At 32.7% G+C, this 21,238-nt stretch overlaps 2 protein-coding genes across 2 annotated transcripts; one reads left to right on the top strand and one right to left on the bottom strand.

Moving 5' to 3' along the window:
- The first annotated feature begins 3,441 nt into the window (after positions 1-3,441).
- Positions 3,442-4,314, top strand: LOC130645953 (galanin receptor 2b-like). Its single transcript, XM_057452080.1, has one exon. The coding sequence runs from the start codon at positions 3,442-3,444 to the stop codon at positions 4,312-4,314; it is 873 nt and encodes a 290-aa protein (XP_057308063.1).
- A 5,662-nt stretch (positions 4,315-9,976) lies between these two features.
- LOC130644695 (muscle-specific protein 20-like) lies at positions 9,977-13,610 on the bottom strand. The gene is made up of 3 exons (XM_057450401.1): positions 13,473-13,610; positions 12,085-12,184; positions 9,977-10,573 (listed from the first exon to the last, which is right to left on the bottom strand). The coding sequence occupies exons 2-3, from the start codon at positions 12,161-12,163 to the stop codon at positions 10,089-10,091; spliced, it is 564 nt and encodes a 187-aa protein (XP_057306384.1). The 5' UTR covers positions 12,164-12,184; positions 13,473-13,610; the 3' UTR covers positions 9,977-10,088.
- Between the last annotated feature and the right edge of the window lie 7,628 nt (positions 13,611-21,238).

The following is a 21,238-nucleotide window of genomic DNA, read 5'->3' as shown; positions in this document are numbered from 1 at the left end:
AAGATCAGTTAGCAAATTTAAACAAGACTGATGATGGAGACAATGTAGATGTTGGGTTAACCGAAGATGAGGGTTTGAGGTTCCAGCTTTGCTTGACAAATATTTATTATTTCAGGATGAAGCAGCTGCAAATAAAATCCAAAAATCCACTGCCTGTCTTAGCTAACTGCTTGATTTTATTTTAGAAAGAAAACAAAGTGTAGCTGCAAAATATTGCAAAAACAGATAAGAAGAAATATCACTAACATGTATTTAATATTTTCTCTTCATTTTCCATATTGTCGACTATTTTTTATCAGTTTCTGATTTATAGACTCATTTATTGTATATATATATAGCCAACACAAATTTTACATGTAAAAAATAGCATCAATATTTCAAATAATTTTATTTACGCCATGTTATTTTAAAATCTCTTGTAGAATTTTTTTTGTCGCTTACTTATACGTGTTTTTTGCCATTTGTTGTTTAATACATTTAGGACATAAATTGTTGGAGACACAAACTATTGTAATATAAATTATTGCGAACATAAATTCATGCGGTTTTTGCACAAAATCGCAATCATTTGTCTCGCGAAATGCAATCATTATCAATGTCGCAGAATTACTAAAAACATCCCAAAACGCCATAATTAATGTCATAAACTGTAAAAAGAAAAGAAAAAATAGTAATCCATACGAACAAAATTTGATGTTAACTCTAGATTTTTAAACTTCAATGAAATGAGAAACTTCCATTAAAGCGATAAAAATTCCATAATAAAAATGCAGAGGTAATTAAAAATCTAATGAAAATCGCAATAATTTATGTTGCAAAATCATAAAATTATTGTCAAAATACAAAAATTTATGCCGCAAAATCATAAAATTATTGTCAAAATACAAAAATTCATGTCGCAAAATCATAAACTTATTGTCAAAATACAATAATTTATGTTGCAAAATCATAAAATTATTGTCCCAATACAATAATTTATGTCGCAAAATCATAAAATTATTGTCAAAATACAATTAATTTATGTCGCAAAATCATAAAATTATTGTCAAAATACAAAAATTCATGTCGCAAAATCATAAACTTATTGTCAAAATACAAAAATTCATGTCGCAAAATCATAAACTTATTGTCAAAATACAATAATTTATGTCGCAAAATCATAAAAAATTATTGTCAAAATACAAAAATTCATATCGCAAAATCATAAAATTATTGTCAAAATACAATAATTCATGTCGCAAAATCATAAAATTATTGTTAAAATACAATTAATTTATGTCGCAAAAGCAAGTCGCAATAATTTTGTCACAATTTTTGTCCTTAGGAAAGTCACATAAAAAGATTTCCAGGAACTTAGATATTTTAACCACTTTTAAGGACGCAAATTGTTAACAATTGAAAATTAACCAACTTCAGGATTTAAACGTACGGATGCTGTCAAATAAGGCAAATCGCCGTCGCCTAAATTACAATTTTTGCTTTTTTAAAAATCACATTGCAAGTTTCAAACAGTTGTCGTTTTCTTTGTTCGCTTTTTATTACCTTAAAGCATCTGCCAGTGCTTCTGTGAAAAATAAAGATGCCGATGAAATATATTCGAGCAAACGATTATAACGTACATTTCATCTAGCTTGTTACGAAACAATGACATGCCTAATTTTAGTTCGTCACAACCATGATGCCGATCACTAAAATGCACTCGTGTATGGTATTAAACTATTAAAAAAGAAGTTTTTGCAAAATTACTGTTTTGTAAGCCTGCAAATTCAAAATCACCGAAGACCTAAAGTGGAAACATTGAAATGTTAACTTCGGCAATTTTAATAGTTTCGCTTAACAAAAGGTGTCTCATAACCACTTAAGGGACAAAAGAATACCCAAGAACGCCTTTTTGTCAATACGCAGAAACAGTTTTTTTCATCAACTTTGTATGTACTGAAGTCTGGTCACGATGAAAAAGATGCACCTATACGTTGAACGCCAAATTACCGTGCGCCGAACTTCAACACCACAGCTTCCAAAATAGTTATCGTCACTCTAGCTCTGATCATTTCTTCTTCTTCGTTGGTATGTCGCAACAAAACTTGCTGATTGGTTATCAATATTGATGAGGCTCTTGATTGGTTCTTTTCGCACTTACACAGGCAGAATTCGGTTATTAGAGTCTTCATATAAATGTGGTAATTGATCAACCTGATCAATTCGTGCCACCGAAATATGCTACCACCAGGGGAATGAATGTTTATTCTTATATGATGTAAGCAACATTATTTTTTTACTAAATATTTAAATTTCTATTGTATTACCTAGCTTTATTTTAAAATCAACGAATCAAATTGCGTCAATTAAACCTGTTCAGAACACAAATAGCACTTGTGGCTTCCATTAAAACTTCATTGCAATTTAAATGAAATATATCTTACCAATTTTTATAATAAGAAACCCTGAGGTGAGGAGTGGGGGTTTGTGACAGCCAAACTAGGCTACTTTCTGCAACTCCAAAACTAAGTCCATTCTTAATGGTCCTAAAACTCTTGAAGTAGACACGAAAAACTTTTGACTGGTTTCTCACCTGGTCCCTAAATTTAAAGTTGAATTGTGTTATACGGAATACAACTTCGTCGCTGATGCTTTTAATTTAGGGTAACTTTTCAGAAACAATTATTTTTACTTCGTAATAAGTGACCAACAATTTTTTAGTAGTAACGATATATTTCGACCTTAAAAGTCATCATCAGGTAAAAATCTAAAATAATAGTATAATCAGTTAATACAGATTTAAACAGAATTATCTACAACATACGTTCACTAAACTTCACTAAATGATATTCAAACTTTATCAAAAGAGCGTAACATTTAAACTCGTCTTTTTTATACAACATGGCTTAATGTCATTCATAAAAAGGGCTTCCAAAGTTAATAAAAATCAATAAATAATCAATTATTTTTACTATTTTATTTTGCTGTAAAAAAATTATACAACACCGCAGTATTTACGTCCAGGTTTATATTATTTAAGTTTTTTTTGGGTTACTATGTAAATAATGCGTAGATATATACCCAGAAGGTTCTTGAAACCTTCGTTTACTAATTTTCTCTTCAAATAATACAGATCATTATTATTTCACACATTTGTATTTATATATTGTATATTTAACGCGAAATTCCACAAATAATATTTTATTAATAAAATACTGGACTGTTGCAACGAAGCTTTTCTCACTGTTAATAATAGTTAGCATTTAGCATAAAAGAAGTAAAAAATGTGTTGTTAAGTTTGTTATTTTAAAAATATTTTATAATGACTGGTAGTACTTTTAAATTATACTTTCGATATACTTTTGATATACTACTCAAATGCAGTGCTCAATGTATTAAAATCTCTGCTGGCAAGAGGGCGTAAACATTGCTTTCACATTGTCTTCTTAATATTTTCACATAATGACTGGTAGTACTGTGATTATTGAACTTGTTGGACGTCTACTTGCTATGCTTCTGCATATTCTGGGTTTATATCTTCTTCAAAATTCACGTTACAATAATGAAAATCAAAAACTGTTGCTAACTCATTTAAGTTTATCAGAAGTTCTGCTGTGCCTAAGTGGTGCCCTGAAACATGTTCTGACATATCTCAACGCAGACACAGCAGCATTTTATGTCTTTGCATTGAAAAACACTGGATTTTCTACGTTATATTACTTTATGATGTTGGCATTGACTGTTGATCGTTTTTGTGAGTTTTATCTCAACATTCGCTATCCAATAATATGGAATTCCACCAAAACAAAGTACATAATGGGATTAATATGGGGTCTCAGCACATTGTTTTGCCTTGTTATAGTTTTATATATACCATCAAATTCTAATATGGTATACCTTATCAGTTCGTTATATGTCTATCCAGGATGCGAGATTTTATGCATGGTAGCTATTGTATTTACTTACGGGTATCTATTTACAAAATTACGTAAAAGTCGTCGAGTGAGACATACGGCCAGTTACTCTTCATCAGCACCAGATTTCCCATCTACAACATCTGGAAATTCAAACAGTAAAATAGTCATCAAAAAACCAAAAAGATTTTTCGTGCCAACATTAATCATATCGACATTTCTTATTTTCATGTTATTACCAGATCAAATATACTTCTACTTATATCTTAGAGGTATTGAGGTATCTTCATTTGTTCACGATTTGTTTGCAATAAGTTACTGCATTGCGTATGCATCTGATGCCATTGTTTACATATTTCTGTCTTCGCAGGTGCGAATGACATTACTTAAAAAGATTAGGCTTCGAAATTACACTTCATAATGTTAACAAATGATTAGTAATAGTTACAATTTGAATTAAAAAATGCATTGCATTTCCTTTTTTTCAAAACGCTTTAACATGAACTTTGTTTCGGAGTGGAGGCAGATTTTCCAGAGTATGTTGTTATTGATGATAGAAATTTTACCCTTAAAGCAACCTTGATAAAAAATTTGAGGCAGAGTGATATCTAAGGAATACAAGTGGTATCCAATACATCAAACGGTTATGTGGGATATCGACCAAAAAATGTGATTATATATTGCCGAAAGAAAGATTAATTCATTGGTTTAAAACAAATACAACCAAATATTTTTTTTAACAAACATCTCATACTACTTTAGATGCACAACCTCAATTCATATAAAGTCAATCAAAAAACTTTAAATTTTATTCAAGATACGAATGATTTTAGTTAAAAAAAGGCATATTAGTTAAACAGTGATATTACCGTCGCGAACAATGCTAGTGGAATATTTCAGCATTATTATCAGTTGCTTAAATATTTTTGTGAGATGAGAACATAAAGAAGTGACGATGTATAAAAAAAATGGCTAAATTTTTACACAATACTTTATTATAGGGATATTAACTAACGAACTTTGCATATGTAGAGAAGCACCCCCGGGTTCTATCCTAGGTGTAACTTTATTTCTCCTACACATTTCGATAGAGAGCGCAGAACAGTATCAGAACACCTTATCTTCAAAAATTCATACATTATTTACAACTACATACAAAGAGAATGTTAAAAAAATCCGTACAAGAGAAATGTATATTTTGACACGTGATTGGCCTTAATTATATCCTTAAGAACGAACCCTGGTTTTATAATATAAATGAAAATCCGTTGCGGGCTAAAAATAGACTAAAGCTTGTTAAAATACACAAAATATATATAGGCCTTTTAAGAATTGTTCTCAAAAATCATAAAATTTGACCAATAATATAACAAAGACATAACGTACGCTTACATTTTTTAACATTTACCAATTTTTTTTGTGACGTTTTATGAAAAGTTGTAATTGGAAATAGCATTCCCTAGAAGAGAAATAATGTGTTGTGTTTTGGTAACACAAGTTTTTATATTATAAAAATATAAGTGGACATTTATTCTATTAACATTTCCTAATAAATAAGTAGAAAAATGGATCATCTGTTTTAGAAGTTCTTTCTAGGGCTGGGACAAGCAAAACCTTTAAATTGTTTGACCCATGCCACAAGGTTGGTTGAATTTAAAATTTAATTTTTAAAATTTTATCGCAATACACCATTTTGGCGACATTAAAAAAAATCCCAGCAGGCACACGACCTCGTACAGACGTCTGTTGCTAGTCACTGCAACGTCGGCCACGTCGTTATAACGTCGCTTCGACGTCGTAATTCCCGACGTTGCATATCGACCATAAACAGACGTCGATCCGACGTTAGGTTATCAGACGTCGGATTTATGCTTCAACACAATGTTGTACCAAGTCGCCTCGACGTCGTATCAACGTAAGATTCGATAACTCTTTCAGGGATAAAATATTCTTGAAGTTTTCTTAGAAAAAAACAAAACAAAAAAAAACGGTTTTTACAAATGCAATAACTGATTGACTTTTAAAGATAGTACGAGGGGTACGTTTTTTATTATAATTTTATTTTTACAGAGAAAGCACAAAAGTTTCCAGTTAAAGTTTGTAATAGATGTGACCAAATCATGTGACAAAAATTATGCAATTTGATTTGTTAAAACATCGCACTTTCGAACGAGAAAATATTTGAACGGAAAAAGAATATGCCTGAATTTAAAAATAAACAGACGTTTTTTCTTTACCAAAGAAAGTTGAAGTTGTAACGTAATAACTAAAACAGGTAAATACCAGTCTTCGCAGAGCCAGCGGAGAACCAGCAGAAAACCACCAGTCTCCGTAGAACGACCAGAGAACCAACAACGAACCGGCAGTACCATCACAGAACGAGTAGTCTTGGTTCAGAACCACCACAAAATGATGACGAGACAAAACAAAATTTGATCCGCCAATTATCAGAATAGCGATCGCTGAAAGTACACAACACTCCATGCCTTAACCCTATTCGGCCCGGGGTTTTTCGAACATATTAAAACCGGGGGAGGGGGGGGGGGGGGGTGGGTGATCCGCCTCCTCAATAAATTTTCATAGACTTCTCTAAATTGAATCAAACTTAGCACACTTATAGCACGTCAAAAAGAAACAAAATGGCAGCAATAAATTTTTGCTTGCGTCAGCACATTTTCTGTGACTTCATCAAAATCTGTTTTTTTTCGATTTTCAAGTAAAATCTAAAAAAATCGGGAAATCGGATTAATCACGTTTCCAAAGCATGCAAAATGATTCTTCTTGATGATACAAAGTTGTGTTGTAAGCTACCAGTTCTAAAGATAATCCTCACAAGAGTTATTATATTTTCCCCATTATAAGGGTTTCATAGAGATTTTTAGGGGTAGCTTCGAGTAATAGCCAACATCAAAGCCCCTAAGCCGTATAGAACATAAGTATTTGGCATGCAGGTGTCTAAAAGATCAATATTGAAACTCATTAAATATCGTAGCCATGTAACGTAGCATTAAGGAGTTATTAAAAAAAAACTGCCCCTCGGACCGAATAGGGTTAAAAAAAAGAAAGATTGCGAATTTCTCTAGAATTAACTTTCCTGCGCCTTATTTCTGGGAATTTTCGAGAATAACTTAGTAATATACAATATATTTGGTGAAATAATATCCAGTTATATCGTTCCAGGATTAAAAAATCAAGAGTCATTCTGTTTCCTTTCAGTTTAGTGAAATAATGAACCAACATTTCAATCTTTTTTTTAATTTTTTTTAATCTGTTTAAGAATTTCAATCGGGAATGCTAATGATTATCACGACAATAAATGAAGAAACACTAAAGCAAAACCACAACTTTCAGTTATTCCAGTCTTTCGAGCTAGCTAGAACGTAGAATTCGGAAGAGTGAGGAGTGCTTAACTGGTAATACGACGACCACCTTTTTTAACGAGCGTCTAAAATACATATGTTCATTAAAAAAAATTCATTGAAAATATATATATAAAAAAAACACTAGAAACATAAGGTAGTTCACAAATGCCAACGAAAAATGCAATGCAGACCTAAAACATTTAACTAAACTGTCTCCTGGCCTTGTGTATATTATTACCTTTAGTGTTTTCTTTTTAAAGGTAAAAATAAAAATATTTAATCTTATCTATATATTGCATGAGGCAACGTTCAATTTTTTAATTTGTTTCTTCAATAAGCATAACTTCAGTACGGCAGCTTATTAAGGTCATGTCTACACATTTTATTGATCGATGTTGTATTTCGAGATCGAAGTTTCTATCTCGATATCAAAAAACACCTTTCGATCGATCGATCTTGAAATGGAAGGTTTGATATACGAGATCGAAAGTTGTTCTTTCATCTCGAGATGAAAGCTGCGATCTCGAGATGCAACATTGATCAATAAAATGTGTAGACATGGCCCTTATAAGCTTTCGTAGTTCAACATACTCTAAGCCTCATTGTATTATTCGAACAAGCATATTTTAGCTTAATTTCGAATTTTCACTTGCTTCTGGACAAACCGTAAAACCTTTTTAAGCTAGACTGAAAGAAAGAAACAAGATTTTAAGTCAACAAAACAATATAACAGCATTTCATCATTAATGCATAATCTAGAAATTTTCTTGCATAAAATTGAATATAAGAAAAGTAGAAATTATGGAGAACCTACGAGGAATATCTAAATTTAAGGTTATAAAAGGAATGTAAGGACTGACTACCTTGTTTTACCTCGTGTGTTTGTCTTGCGTTATGTATTGATTAGTGCTACCACTGAAAATGAGAATTTTTAAATTGCTGCGTTCGGCATGTTAAAAAAGACCTGTATTCTGACTGACATCTGAGAGTCAACATCTTGATAAGCAAAATCTGCAAGTCCATGTAAAGAGTGAGAAGCGACACCCTTAGTGCCAAGGCGTGTAAAATGGAGTAGAGGTAATTGCAGATTTTGACGTTGTTTAATCTACATGATATTGTCAAATATTGTAGTTTAGAATGTAACTATTCAGTTTAAATTAGTTTCTACAAAGCCAAGTTATTTGAATTTTTATTCGCAATATACAGAGCTAACGGTAAATGCATTTAAATGCAACAGTTGAATGCTCTTGTTAAACCTATTGACCTTTAATCTATGATGGGAGAGATGTATTGACTGAAAATATGTGCTTCATTTTCAAGATGGTTTTATCTCGAAAGAAAGAAATCCTTTAAGGTTTCACCCAAATTTTATTATTTGTAACTTGGCTCAACCCTGAAAATTATATATTAAAGAAAAAGGTGGAATGTCAAGGGTCGCAACCACAAGTGTTTAGAACGCCGTTTCTATCTCAGAAACACGCGCAGCAAACTTGTCAATTTTTATAGCGGTACTTCAAGGTGCTAATTTTTGGGACAGCATGTCCCAATTCCACTATCTTTTGGACCATTTTGCGTATGAAGTGGATTGTCTCACAATGAGGTCATTGTGGAAAGTGCAGCTAGCGCATTTTAGAAGTTGCTTACTCGGCCTACACCACTGCAAAATTAAAACTTTTGCAGCCTGCAGAGCCCTGGCCAACTGAAGCTGTTTTCCAATTTCAAGAAAACAATTGTTAGCCACAAGCTTAGGTTAAAAGCGTCAAAACCGTATACCTGCAATTGTTGTTCAACTCTTTTTCTTATTTGTTTTGGTCATTCGTATATATAAGTTTTTCGAATTACGTTTTTCGAACTTTATGTTTTGGCTTAACCTTTTGACGAGCAAAGGTTTGGAAGTTCCAAATTTTTTCATTTTTTTGGACTTTCATTGCCAATATCTCCAAAGTAGGAGTTAAACATTCCTTTTGTGCTCGTTGGATAGCTAATTCTATCCTCTTAAGAGTGTCCGAGTTTTTCGTCCATTGTGCGAGTGAAACAAGGCAGGGGCGATATCAATTTCTATGATTGGTTTATTCTGACCCTCTAATATATCCTCAACTAATAAATAGCCAAAGATGATTACGATCATTGCCCGTTAATGACAGCTATAGTTGTCGAAACGTAGCTTAGAGTAAACTCACTTGTTCATGACATGATAATATATATACTATATATACATACTATATTATTCAATTAAACTGTTTTAACAGGTTTTTTGTATGCTGTTCGAATCTGAGGATTAACACTTTACCTACTTTCAGGTTAGGATTTCAAAAATCACATTCACATTGTTTAAAAGAGTTCGGGAAAAGTGTATTTGCAATTATTTTCTGTTACAACATCAAATTTTATGCTTCTTTATATAAAAATTCCAAGTTTTGTTTGTTCACAGTTGATTGATTTGACTTGGACCTGGTTTGTAAAAAGGTAAAAAATTCAAGTGACGGATGGACGTGGCTTAACCTAACTTGAAAGTCTTTACAGGCGGTTTGGGCGTCGTATGTTAATAGTCGGCCAGTGTTATGACCTTCTCCACTAGTTAAAAGTTAGGAATGAAGCTACCTTGGTTTAAAGTTGGGCTTGGGTCGGCAAAGATTGTCTCCCCAACTGCGAACTCGTAGCTTGAAAACGTTAATAACTGGGTCTGTATTCGTAGTTGGGTAAGAACATTAAAAGTCAGGGTTAACGTAAAAAGAACTTTTTTGAGTAGCTGCAATCTACATAAACATAAAGATAAATAATGTGTGAAAGAGTGCGTGTCTTTTTCACGCAGAGTTAATATATCTATAATTAACTAATCAATAATGGCTCTTGTTTTACCAAAATTTTGACCGGATTGATTAGCCCCTTTGTTTGATCCCATTTGAAGCCCAATGAGTCCATCCCCAGCTCTTCGTTGTTCTTCAGTAAATGATCTTTCATTTTTAGCTGATTCTTTTGGGCCCAAACCTTTAAATCCCTTAGTACCTGCTTTCCTTCCTAGGGAATGGATACCTGTGATCACTTGCGGCATGTTTACCCCTTCGTATAAATCAACCGTTTGAAACATATCATTTTTTGCCACACCAAATTTGTAAACCGCGTCCAAAAAGTTGCCAATGTTTTCCATTTGTTTGAATGCCATTTTCGTTTCATTTATCTTTCGAACGGAATTAGGTTGCAATTTGTTGATTAGTTTACACAAAACGACTCCATCTTTAAGTTTCTCGTGTGCGGAACGCCCATCCGAAAGACCACCATCAGGAACAAAGTGCGCGATCCAGTCAAGTGCTTGTCGTTCTGAAAGTAATAAAAATATTTCATTTTACTTACTTCGGGTGAAACAAATAGCTTGAGTTGAGATAGCATGAAGGAAGAATAATAGGAGGGGGGTTGTTTATAAAATAAGGATGCGCATGCGCGGAATTAGTAGGTGTGAAGTACGAATAAGGTCTACGTGTTTTATTTAGCAAGTTTTAGTAAAAAGTAAAAATAACACGTAAGTGTGTTATCAAACATAAAATTTCGTTTAGTTCTTGTTTATTTTTACACAATTCATTTAAGAACAAAATAAACAATTTGTTGACTTTAACGAATCGGTTTTAAACTATCTTCAAAACAAGTCGAATGGGCAACGTACAGAACTTATTTTGTTATTTTCATGTCTCACTTGGTTTTTCATTTTATTTTTTTATTTTAATGTCTCACTTGGTTTCATAAATTATTATAGTGTAAAAATGTATTTTAAACATAAGGGCTAGTAAAGCTAATGTGTTAAATTTTATTATTTTGAAAATTATGAGAAAGTCAAAAACAAAAGCGATATTTTTTTTTAATATCCGATTCTTATCTATCCTGTAAGATTAAATGTTTTAGTAATTAATTTATGCATTAATTATAAAAGCAGAATAATTAACAAGAAAACGACCACTAGAAAAAAGATTTGACAAACATTAGGTATTCGGACGAGTGAAGGGAAACACATTTGACGACCGACGATGCTAGAGGACTGGATCTAGGTGCTTTTTATCTGTTTTAATCCCAAATAAATATTTTATTCATAAATTTAAATAAATATTTATTTTACTACTAAATATCGAAAAGTTTTTGTCTGGTATAAAGGGTGATAGATTTTTTTTTATAAAAACATGGACAAATAAAACTATCAGGAAATCGAGAATGGGTCGTTTATTCGATATTCTCGTATAAATAAACAACAACAACAACAACAGCAGCGACAAAATGATAGGAGTAACTAGCCACAATACTTTGATTTCTGTTTTTTATAAGAAACCAAGAAACCGTTGAACTGGTAAAGATTTCTTAAATAAAGTTCTTAATAAGGTTCTTAACAAGTTTCTTAATTTTCATTTTAATCAAAAACATGACTTTGACACCAGAAAGAAATATTCAACAACAGATACAAGAAAGATGTAACAATGATTTTTTTTCGCCTTTCATGTATCATCTAATTAACGTTTGTTTCAAGAAGTAAAGTTGTTACTATGGTGATCGTTGGGAGGCATGTGTAAAGCAGTTTCTTACTTCATTTTACGTTATTAAAACTAGTAGAAGTTTCTTATTTTTTTTTGAAGGAGACTAATGTGTTTCTTATAAAGCGATTTTTTATAAAAATGGAACGTGTACGAGGAAAAAAAGTACATGAATTTGACTAAAATAATTTTTAAACACAAAATTTGTTTTTAAAAAAATTAAGCTTTCTCTCTCTCCATTTTCCCCGTACATTTCCAAAGCGATAGTAAGAACAACAACAATCACAAAACAGGACAACGAAATATAAAGAAACTTACCTAACTCAGGATCATGTTTACTGTTAATTTTTTCACTAACTTCTGCGGTAAAACCATACCCCTGAGGTCTTTCAGCCATCTTTAATTATGTATATCTGATCTAAAAAAAACGTTTTGTCAAATTGATGCGTATATTTTTTTAAAAATACCTTTTCACGTAGCCACAATATACAGCAGGGATGCATCATCAAAAATTTCGAACAGACATATTCTGATCTTCTTTCTTTACTCTTCACAAACTTTTGTTTTGAGTAACAACGAAGAACAGCATCAAAGATTAAAGCTCTTTATCAGCTGTTCTTTCGACCACTTTTCTTGAATAAAAGCCTTTTAAATACAAAATTTACACCTTTTATTACCAATATAAAGGACGTAATAGCATCAAGAAGCTTTATTTGATACACAGATATTATAAAAAATTTCTTAACGCTCTATCATAAGAAAACATTTTGAAACTTATTACCATTAAAAATTACAACAAATAACTTCGTCTCACCCTCCTTCGTTGTGCTTATTTTTATTTACAATGTAACTAAGCAAATAATTTGCAAACGTTTTGAATAAATACTTTAAGTTTGAGTAAAAGAGAAATTGTTAAGTTAACGTACAAGTTAAAGAATTTTATCAATCTGTTTATTTATTTACATAAAACACGATGAAGAGCGCCATCACACGCCCCTTTGCGGTTACAAAATGACATATTATAGCTTAATTTTGCCTCAGGATGGTTTACTCCATCATAGAGAGAAATTCACACATCTATTTACCATATATGGTTAGTTAGACAGTATGTAGTTATGTGGTTTGGGAAAAATGTTTTTAATAACATCGTAATAGCATTAAGGAAGGAAAGAAGAAATTGTGAAATATTTTGTGTATAAAGTTTATTTAATGTTGTAATTATTCTAAATAACTTTTATTCACAATACAAAAAAACTGCCTTCGTATGAACGATCAAAATGCATGGGAGACAGGGCAGAAATGAAAAAAACGCCCCTCTCTCGCCCACCACGCCCACAAGCGGGTTATTCTTAAAACTTTAATCACGGCACATTTATTCTCGCGCCATCGACCACGATAATCGTCGATAATTTTTGGGAGTTTGTAGATATTTAAATTTTATGTGGTGAGCCTAACTAAATTTAAGGGTTAAACCACTTCATGTGTTTCTAGTATATAGACGACAGATGCAGTATAAAGTTTATATTTAAGCTACGAAGAAAAATAAATCCCTGACATTTCTGCCCGATTAGACAACGGCGTTATGTGGTGATGGAACCCATGCATGACCGTTTTTTTTTACCGATATGACGGTACATTTTTGTTAGAAAAGTAAAATAAATAAAACAATAACAAGTGAATAAATAAAAAATATTATTTGCACTCACCTTTCACCTTGTTTTCTTCACAGAGGCTTCTTTAGATTTTTATTCTGTACAAAAATATCAAGAGAAACCGCGTGAACACACCACCTGTCGCTAAAAAAGAATGTGCGTTTAGGAGCTTTCATACAAAAAAAATTATCAGAGCGATTTTCCACCCTTGTTTCCAGGACTCTTTTGACACGATAAAACTGAAACTAAAAAGTTGTAGTGTTCCTAAAAATATTTACTGCACTTGTGCTCTTTACGCTCAAAAGAAATAAATAAGCAGAGATATTTTCTTGCCGACATCAGCGCTTTTCACGTGACGTCACCAGCAAGTATTTTTCGCGACAATATAATGATTATTCAATGTTCGAGTATATTTTTATAAATATGGCAAGCTAGCTGCGTTTTTTTAAATCTTATGTGGGCAAATTAATTGGTAAAATTACCTGTCACATTTCTAAGAAACATTTTGTTGGCTAAAAATCATGCAGCTGACTCCCATTGTGACATGTGTTTTTTATAATCCCCAAACCTCTTATGGAAATCGACAAGCAAAATAATGCAGGTAAGCAGTGCACCAGTCCATTCCAAACTTCATTTTCAGGTAGGGGCCTCTTTTGAACTTGAAATTAAAATATATAACTTACATGAAGTTTAGATTTAGAACCATAATTTAACCATAATTTAACTTTCTTCATCTAAGGTCCATCACAGACCTTTTTGTCTGTCGTTTTTTTCAACTCCTTTTGGTGGGGCATGTATAAGAATCTCATGGAAACGTAAACATTGTAACTCGTGTAAATAAGTAGGCAAACATAATTAGCTTATTTGATATACTAACCTGGTCTATGGAATGTACAAGTGTAAACTGTACTGTGCTTTTTGGGGATTGGCTTTTAAATGCAGAAAGCTCTCAGTAATTTTATACTTATTTACCTGTCAAGGCACCTAAAAAATACGCATTTTCTCAAACTTTAGAATTTCATTGTTTTGTTACACCCAGAGAGGCTGTTAATAAATTTGATTGTTGTCCAGCCTTTAAAATTCGCGTTTACATAAATTTCTTCATCCAAACCATCCGCGTATGCAATAAATCCCATTAATATATGTGCGTATTTTTTTAAAAGTCAAATCCACTAGAAAAAAACGCAAAGGTCCCTAAAATTTTCGCACGCGTATTTTTCAGAACCCCTGATCGCTAAAACATATGCATGGTCTCTAAAAAATACGCGTCGGGTACTTTGGAATTTATGCATGTCAAAATATAGTATAGAGTGGTGTTTAAGGGTAGCCTGTGTATTCAAACAAAGAATTAGTGCAACCTTGTTCTCAGTGCACCCTTCGGTAAAACGCTCTGGGATCGAGGTTGAAGAATAATCTACTCTATAACAAATGAGTGCCCGGATTCGCTTAGATTGCATGCTATATCATGTACGTCTATTATAGACATTAACAGACGATTTATTGAAGCTTGATTGAAATTATTTAATCATTGTATGACGAAATCAAAGCTGTACTGTAATGACAAAGTGTACTTATATATTTTCTATTTAATATCAAAAATGCAAATAATGAGTAATCATCAATAATGTCATTCATCTTTTTTCTGATGGGAGCTGGGAATAACGTAACAACAATGGAGGGATGGTGGGTGAAAGAAAGAGAACAATTCAATGTTAAAGCAAAGCCTTATTGGTTGTTAGCTACAATTTGAAATTTCGTAAAAAGAGCTTTTCTGTCAACTTTCAAGTATTCTTCAAAGTTCTTTTTTAGTTGTCGATACGCTGGTGCGTTCCAGCGATTATTCTTTAACGGCAACATTTCAAAAAAATTTGTAATTTTAGGGAAACATTTGTGAGATTCAACAAACGTCATCGAAATTCAAGTGATGGTTCTCTTTTCCATTGGTTTACTACCTGAGTGGATTTTTCCACAAGCCTTATCAACTAGTCTCTATAATAATACGCTAACTGTGTGTGTCTGTCTGTCTGTAAGTGGATGTGTTCATTTTTCTTTGATGTAGCCGAAGAAGTTATGTCTCAAATGTTAAATTATCTGACCTTACGGCACGACGTCAATATTACTATTGTAACATCAATGTTTTATATTAAATTAATGAAGCTATTACAGTGCACTTAAAACTTTGAGGCCAAATAACTTGGAAACGAGGTGGTGACGTCAATGATTTTTCACCGCGTGGGTAACTAGGGACCACCTGGGACCAATTTGGGTAAGTTTCCCAAACCTGGGTCTCCGAATCCGTTTCGGAATGAACGGGTTGATGATGTCATCCTTCAAAAGCCTTCAAAGCCCAATATCTCTGCAACCGTTTGTGAAAAGTACATGATCCTATACATTTTCTTGATCGGCGTTTCAAGATCTATACGAGAAAGGCAACAGGTATATAAATTTTTAAAAAAAATTTGTGTGTTTTCACGGGCCTTTGCTGACGTCAGCACAACTTTTAAACCCTTATATCTCCTTTTCTGTTCCTCGAAAACATATCATCCTTTGCATTTTCTTGATCAGCAATTTAAGCTCTACAGAATAGGGGCAACGTGAAAACAAGGTTTAAAATTATGATCTTTTTGTAGATGGGTTGCTGATGTCATCAAGATTCAAAAGATGCTTCTGTTTCATTTTTATCCTGTCTCAGTGGATTTTTCCACGGTCTTTACTGACTAGTCACAAACATAAAAGCAGATAACAAAAAGCAAAACTGTCCTGCCGCCAGCACGTCCGTTAGGCAAAAGACTGAATAAAATGTAAAGTCCAAACTTCAACTTGCACCACCGAGTTCGCAAATCCATAATGGGGCATAATCTCAGAAATGGTCTATGTTGGAGAGAATTCAGAGTTCTTTAGAGGGGCAAAATTTTCCTGACTATAACAAGTCAAATGTTTAGAGTCAATAGTATAAGGACAAGGACGTCATTGGACTTTTATCAAAAGCATATGGAAAACCTTTAATTTTTCAACTGTTAGCTAGCTACCAAACGCAATTATTAAAGATCAAGTGAATTTTTCTGAAGATGTATAGGAATGGCTTAATAAATTTTATTTGAGAAGAACGCTGTAGAAGATATGTTGTCATCATTTGTATTAGATGGTCATTATTGGGGCAATTTTGAGTGAAAGTGAAAAAAATTTAATAAAATCAGAAATTTATCAAAAAATGTCAAAGCTTGTGTTATTGACGAGGCTTGTACCAGGGCCTCGTACGCGTTTCATCCTCGTATCAAAAAACGCTACAGTCCCTGGGATCGAGGTTGTATTTCATGGGTGAAATGACAAGCGTTTTCACATTTTCACTAAAGAAGTTGTCATGCGGATAGACTTGAAAAACATGCAAAAACATGCGGATAGACTTGCAAACATGACTTAGCATATATACTTATTACAACCCTATCCAGATGGACACAATAATGTGTAATCTGTTCTTGAATGATTTTGTTTTGTTAAAAATTTCAAGTATTTATAGTAATTATCGCATAACAGGTATTTTCAAGTTTGTTTCAACATTAAGAGTCTGAGCCAGAAATTGTTACCAAAAAATAAAAACAGTGTTTTTCTTGTTATTAGGCTATTAGGGCTAAATATTTTTTGACTGAATGTTGTACTAAATCAGTGTTCATTCTTTCGTTTTTGTAGGTTATTGTGTTGTAAAGTTGTTTTTAATTAGCTATATAATCTTGCTATTTTTATTTCATTGTATTTATCTGTTGTTGTTTATGTTGTTGTTACTATGATATAATAATACAAATAAAGCCTATTTACATGTGTATTTTTGTGTTGTTGTTTTTTGCTTATTTTTCTTTCAGGCTTCTTTTTTCATGTTATTAAATGTTTTGAATAGATTAAATATGAAAATTCTTTTTTAGTAATACATACTGTTTTGCATTACCGAATTACAAGAATTATATATGTCTTTTTTACCGAACCTATTTTCCGAAATGTATAGCCCCAAAAGGTATTCTATTCACTCATAACTTGCAAAAAAATTTTCTGGATGTGGAAAAATAAAGAAGTTTTGCTGGCTAGCTAATCTTAGCCTTACTCTTCTAAAAACATTATTTGGCTTTCATTTAAGAACTTAAGATTTTTCAAATAACATTTAAGAAATGGACTTGTAAAGGTCCTATCTGCTGCATTTTGGAGTACTAAAATAGGTAATTAAGCTAAAGTTTCTTGGACTTCGCCCCAGACGCGACTCTTAGAGGGCTTACAACGTCCTCTAGATCCTCATCTGAATTAACACGCGCAATTTGTGCTACGCAAAAAATTACGCGTTGGCTTCGCTTCGCAAAGCCGCCTTAGGAGAAATACCTCCTGTATCCGGCCCTGATCGAAGATGACATATGTAGTGTCTTCGTTTTATTCAAAAGTATAATCACGCAGATAATTTTTTTTTTGTATTTTAGAGTCCGATTTGACATGCGAATGTTTCTAAAATTCAGGAAAAGTCACCAGGGATCCAGGAGCCGAAAGGCTTACCGTGTATGGAGCAAAAATGGTGGAAAGGATCATGAGGGCTATCATTGGATAGCCCAAAGAAAAAAATTAAAAATCTAATATAAAATTTAAAAAAATGAAAATTATTAACAGACAGTGTGATACAATTTACTGGTCACACAGAATTAGGGAAATTAATTACCATTAGAAAAATTGGGTCCCTGTATAGTCAGGTAGCTGAGAGCATCGATTTACTGAAAAACTTTAGGACAATGTGAAATGCTGTTTATCGTGACGACTATGGACGTGTGATGTTGAAGAAAGTTACCGGCATTGAAAATAAAATTTATTGTGGCCTATTGAGACTTTAATTTATAATGATGACGTCACACAATAAAAAAATAAATGAAAATCAACAATTTTATTTTTAAAGTACATGAAACGATAGATTTTGTGTTGGAGAGCAAAAGTTAAAAAATAGTGACTCGCTACACAAAACGAAAAAACACCCTGTAAAGCTTAGCTAATGACTTCACATGTCTTAACAATGTTACGCCGTACAAAAACCTAAAGCACTATTATACCTTCAGACAAGAAATAATTACATGGCTAAAATTAATTTTATTTAGAAAGAATCGGATCCTTCGTCAGAAGAAGCAGAACTGTCTTCATAATTTACGTCAATGTTATCACAATCAACGCCATGACACAAGTCGGTGCAGCTTAAACTATGCGATTTGCAAATACAAATTCTTGTTTTGCACTTTGATTTTTTACGGTTGCAAGATATAAATTGCAGAACTCCTTCTGGTGCTGGAGGACGAACCATCCATTCAATTTCCAAAATACCATCTTGAAGGATCCAATTATACCCGGTTGCGTTAGGAATTTACACAGTGGCGTCGAGAGATCTTTTAATTATCGCCGTAACGTACGAAACACGTTTGCATCAAATGTGAAAGAATCATCCAGCAACTGAAATGTCGTTGGTACTCTTCGTTATTTTTCAGCAGTTGGAACGATTTTTTTTAACCAATTCCGTGGAAAGCGCTAGTGTAGTCGTTTCCTGTGAAACAATGGATAGCAGGGAGTGAGTAGCAGGGACCAATTTCGCTACGCATAGATGAAATATCAAGCACTTTCTCACGAACTACAATTTCTACAAGTATCTTTAGCCTCAGCTGATTCTCGAAATACAGCGCATAAATCGGTATATAACTATCGACAGTGTGGATCACGACTGATGAATAATTTTCTAATTGAGCATGCTTGGCACATAAAAAGACCTTTGTGTCGGCTTCCTCTTCATCTGTAGATAGTGAAGTTTTTTCGCCGCACGTCACCTGAAATGTGAAAGATGGTAATTACATGCATCAAACATTTTTGAGATAGTTCGTACATACAATAAATGGGTGAACTTACCTGACCGCCTGCTTGACATTGCAACCTATAAAAACAAGATCCAACGTTTACGTAAAGGCATTTTCCTGACATTAACTCTGAGAATCCTTCCAATCTTTCAGTAAAATATCAACCAAACCTAATTTATTACTTCCATCTCGAAGATATTTAAACCACTGTTTTAGTTTTAACTGTCCTCTTCTGTCAATTTTAAGACGTACAATTCCTTTATCTTTTCTTCTTTTTCTCTTGTAAGATTTTATTGACTCTTTTTCACATTGGTCTGTAACAAAATACACAACCGATGAACGAAGCATTATTTGTTTAAGAATAAATTCGGATACATCTCCAAATGTAGTCAGCTTAACGTTTTCCAGCTGCTGCAACAACACCATGCCATCGAATATATGTGCTGCATCTGAGGGGATGTCACAAATAGAATCTGAAACGTGTGATTCCAGAGTTTCTGTAAAAAGTTAAAGCGAACAATTTTAGGCTAAGTAAAGATTTTTAGTAAATCACTAGTTACGATAATTTGTCTTACCTAAAAACTTTGATTTCACGGTTTTTACTAGACCACCATCAGGCAATCCTAAAACCCATGGTATTGGACTTAGAGAGTAGCATAATATCTCCTTTGATGACAATCCGTCTCGATTACTAGCTATGGCTAACAACCGACCAAACAAGGATCTCTCTGCTACAATAGTAATAGATTTGTCTTTTACGTTAACTTCCTTTTTGGCACACAGATAACCGAATGTCTTTAACGATGCTTTTTTAATGGGATTGTAAAACGCATTTTAAGAATTTTTAACGCATTCTGTGTAAAACTGTTTGCTTGAAAGTATTTGCTGCAACATCGGTAGTACATTTTACAAGAGCTTCATAAGCTCCCCCTTTTTTAGATTTTTTTCGAAAGCAGATGCAACATTCTTTGTCAGCAATAATATTTTTTAAAAATATGACCAAATAGTTTTTCCGTAAAGTTGTATGTCTTATGAAGTGTTATGTATTCACATCGCTAAAAAAGTTCACACCTGAACGATTTCTCTTTCTTGCTGAGGCTCTTTTTGGTGTTATTTTATTTACTTTTTCTTCATCAGAGTCGGTTTGGCTGCTCTGTTCTCGTTTTAATTCAAGACGACGCAACGTCTTTGAGTGCGTCCATTGATCATGACATTTTTGGTGGAGTTTAAACGAAGATATAGATTTGTTAGGATCGTTCAACAGCTCGGTGACTTTTTCATCTTCTCATATGCGACTATAATGCAAATAGTTATGTAGAGGGCCTTATCAAAAGCTAAGTAAAAAATAATTAGAAAAAATACCTTGCACGTTCAACGTTTCCTATCGAAATATCAGTGAAGCTTCTTAAGGGAAGGATGTTGCTGTATCTTTCGATATGATTTATACAATTATAACTATTATTTTTACTTTTTTTCTTTGGCGTTAATAGCAGTTTGCGAGACATGTTTAATACTCATCTACATTTCAAACTATTCCCGGAAAGACCACTTTTTCCGCTTAAGTTACACTTTTTTTGTGATGTACAGGTAGGACGGAGGGGGGGGTCCCTTTTTTTTAAATATATAGACAGTTTTTTACTGACTTTTATTTAAAATTTGAAACTATTTGATAATTTATATGAAATAAATAAATAATTTTTACGTATTGGCATATTTCGGTTTTAATTTTTGTTTAAAATCAATTATTTTTGAGAAGTATACACCCCCTGAAAATTTTTACATTGGAATGCGTGTGTTCGATATCAAAGATTTTTTTTGTTTATTTTTATCTATAGTTTCATTTTATGTAGGTTTGAAATTGTCCTAAAGTATTGCATAGTTTTCCATTCATTTATGCTTTCAGCTACCTGCTAATAAGACAAGTAAAATCTCGTCCGAAATAAATGACATCATTTCTTTTCG

This window comes from Hydractinia symbiolongicarpus, chromosome 5 (assembly GCF_029227915.1).
Source record: "Hydractinia symbiolongicarpus strain clone_291-10 chromosome 5, HSymV2.1, whole genome shotgun sequence".
NCBI lineage: Eukaryota > Metazoa > Cnidaria > Hydrozoa > Anthoathecata > Hydractiniidae > Hydractinia > Hydractinia symbiolongicarpus.
This window is presented reverse-complemented; position numbering and strand designations above follow the sequence as displayed.

Coding starts and splice junctions, on each gene's coding strand:
- LOC130645953 (XM_057452080.1), top strand. CDS start 3,442: ATGACTGGTAGTACTGTGATTATTGAACTTGTTGGACGTCTACTTGCT.
- LOC130644695 (XM_057450401.1), bottom strand. CDS start 12,163: ATGGCTGAAAGACCTCAGGGGTATGGTTTTACCGCAGAAGTTAGTGAA. Junction 10,574..12,084: donor TAAACATGATCCTGAGTTAG/GTAAGTTTCTTT, acceptor TATTACTTTCAG/AACGACAAGCACTTGACTGG.